The 1,997-nt window shown below is 46.3% G+C and overlaps 1 protein-coding gene across 1 annotated transcript; it reads left to right on the forward strand.

Moving 5' to 3' along the window:
* The first annotated feature begins 743 nt into the window (after window positions 1–743).
* LOC149196170 (methyltransferase FGSG_00040-like) lies at window positions 744–1,745 on the forward strand. The gene has a single exon (XM_089408201.1). It carries the CDS (start codon window positions 744–746, stop codon window positions 1,743–1,745), a length of 1,002 nt encoding a protein of 333 aa, XP_089264327.1.
* The last annotated feature ends 252 nt before the right edge of the window (window positions 1,746–1,997 follow it).

The raw sequence follows: 1,997 nt of genomic DNA on the forward strand, positions 1-1,997 counted from the left end.
TTCAATTTGTAATCAATGAATGATTGATGTGAAAATAGAATGGCGGTCCAAAATTAAAATTTCAATCATTACACATGTCTCTGGCATCGTTGGAATGTTATGCGTGGACATGCCTAATTATGTAAATACAGATACGTGAAAAATTGTGCAGCCTCGAACTTCATATCACCGCCTGATTGCCACCGCCTCATCCTGATTATAAAAGTGTTATATGGATAATGGAGGGTGTATCGTTTCCGATTCTTACCCATAACCTTTGTCAAGAAAGAACCTGTTATCAAATTCCGTTCCTTACTGGACTGTTTACGTGTAATCTTCGTTCCTCTTGGTAAAGAGAAGTTTCGTATCAATGGGGAGAAGAAGTATCCGAAGAAGACGAGTAGTGTGGCGGCCAAGGATGCAGAATCAGCTGATGTTGGAGAACATACCGCTGGAGAATTTGCTGGTTGATAAGCTGGATGACCTGATTGCCTCGCTTGCCTCGCTTGCTAGATTAGCCTCCGAGCGATTCGACATGCGAGCGCTTCTCCAACTGCACGATTTCAACGATTTAGCCCACGTGGTAGTCGCCGACAAAGCTGGAGGCACATTACCGTTCCATTTCATGGACGCCAGCAGCAGCGGGAGCTCAACTTGTTCCATTCCCCTGCAACAATTGAATCCTATTTCTTTCACCGAGTTGCAGGTTGGAGAAGTCCACCATGGCCGGGTGGTGTATGGAGGCGTTTAGAGGAAGCACGATCATGACCTTGCTTGAGGAGGATAATGGTCTTGCCGTCAGGCTGGCAGTCTACGACACGGCTCCCTCGCAGAGTGCGGACATGAAAAAGCTTTATCCCAGGGGAGCCAGGGTGGCTGTCAAGGAGCCCTTTATTATGCGCGCGGCCGACGGTAGCATTCTTATTTGGGTTGACAACCCTGCCAACGTCCACAAGCTAGTGACTGAAGAGATGCTGTTGCGTGTGGACGTTCAGGAGGTGAGGAAGAGGGGAAACATGTGGTTCAAAGAAGAAAATTGGGACGCAGCAGTTGAAAATTATACAAAATGCATTAACGCCACTCACCTTCAGCTCAAGGAGAGGGTGTTGAATTTCGATCAGAATATCAGTACCAGTCTTCTGCACGCGTATTCCAACCGGGCAGAGACGTGGCTGCGGCTGAAGGAATTCAAGCAGGCCCTTGAGGATTCCGATGAGGCCCTTGGGATTGATCCTAACCATCTGAAATCGCTCTATCGGAAAGGCCGCGCTCTGCTCGGGTTGAGGCACTATGCGGTAGCATGTGAATCTTTAGAGAAAGCGGACAGAGTTAGCGCCGGGAACAAGGAGATAAAAGATATTTTACGTCAGGCCAAGACTTTGCATGCCCAGAGCCGGAATGGTAAGTATGACATCTCCGCTTATCTGCTTGGACGGTGCCCTTCTCATCCGGAGGTCGCCGATTTCGTGGGCCCTGTGGAAATTCACACGACCAAACACTGCCGCGGCCGAGGACTTTACGCCACAGAAGACATTGCGACCGGGCAGCTTCTGCTGGTAAGCAACGCTGTCGTAGTTGTTTATGATGATAGGCAGAGTGCTTTACCTATGTTCTTGAACTATCGGGGCAAAATTCTTACGGCCTCTCGAGAAGATCTTGTTGAAATATTATTTTCAACTGCAGGGCTTGTCCTTTGCCATACTCCTGTACTGATGAATCAACAGCCATACCTTTACATTGATGAAACTGCCATTAAACAGCCGTAGCTCCAGTCTTTTCCTGAATTAGCCATTACACAGCAATTTATTACGGAATGGTGGTCACTCACGGAATGATGGTAATTTATTGCTGTAGTCGGTAAATGTAGGTAGGATTTTAATTTTATTTTATTTTAATTCACAGGTATAGTTTTGCTTTTTACGGCAAGTAAAAACACGTGATGTTCAGTTTTTCTGTTGAATCTGAAAAATAGTATATAGACACAGCAGTGTGTAAGTTTTTTTTGAGGAACAGAGACA

The sequence above is a fragment of the Pinus tabuliformis genome, chromosome 2_2, assembly GCF_031772625.1.
Source record: "Pinus tabuliformis cultivar Carrire ecotype Pingquan chromosome 2_2, CPIR1, whole genome shotgun sequence".
Classification (NCBI taxonomy): domain Eukaryota; kingdom Viridiplantae; phylum Streptophyta; class Pinopsida; order Pinales; family Pinaceae; genus Pinus; species Pinus tabuliformis.

Excerpts from the sequence above, each read along its gene's own strand:
- LOC149196170 (XM_089408201.1), top strand. The coding sequence starts at position 744 with ATGACCTTGCTTGAGGAGGATAATGGTCTTGCCGTCAGGCTGGCAGTC.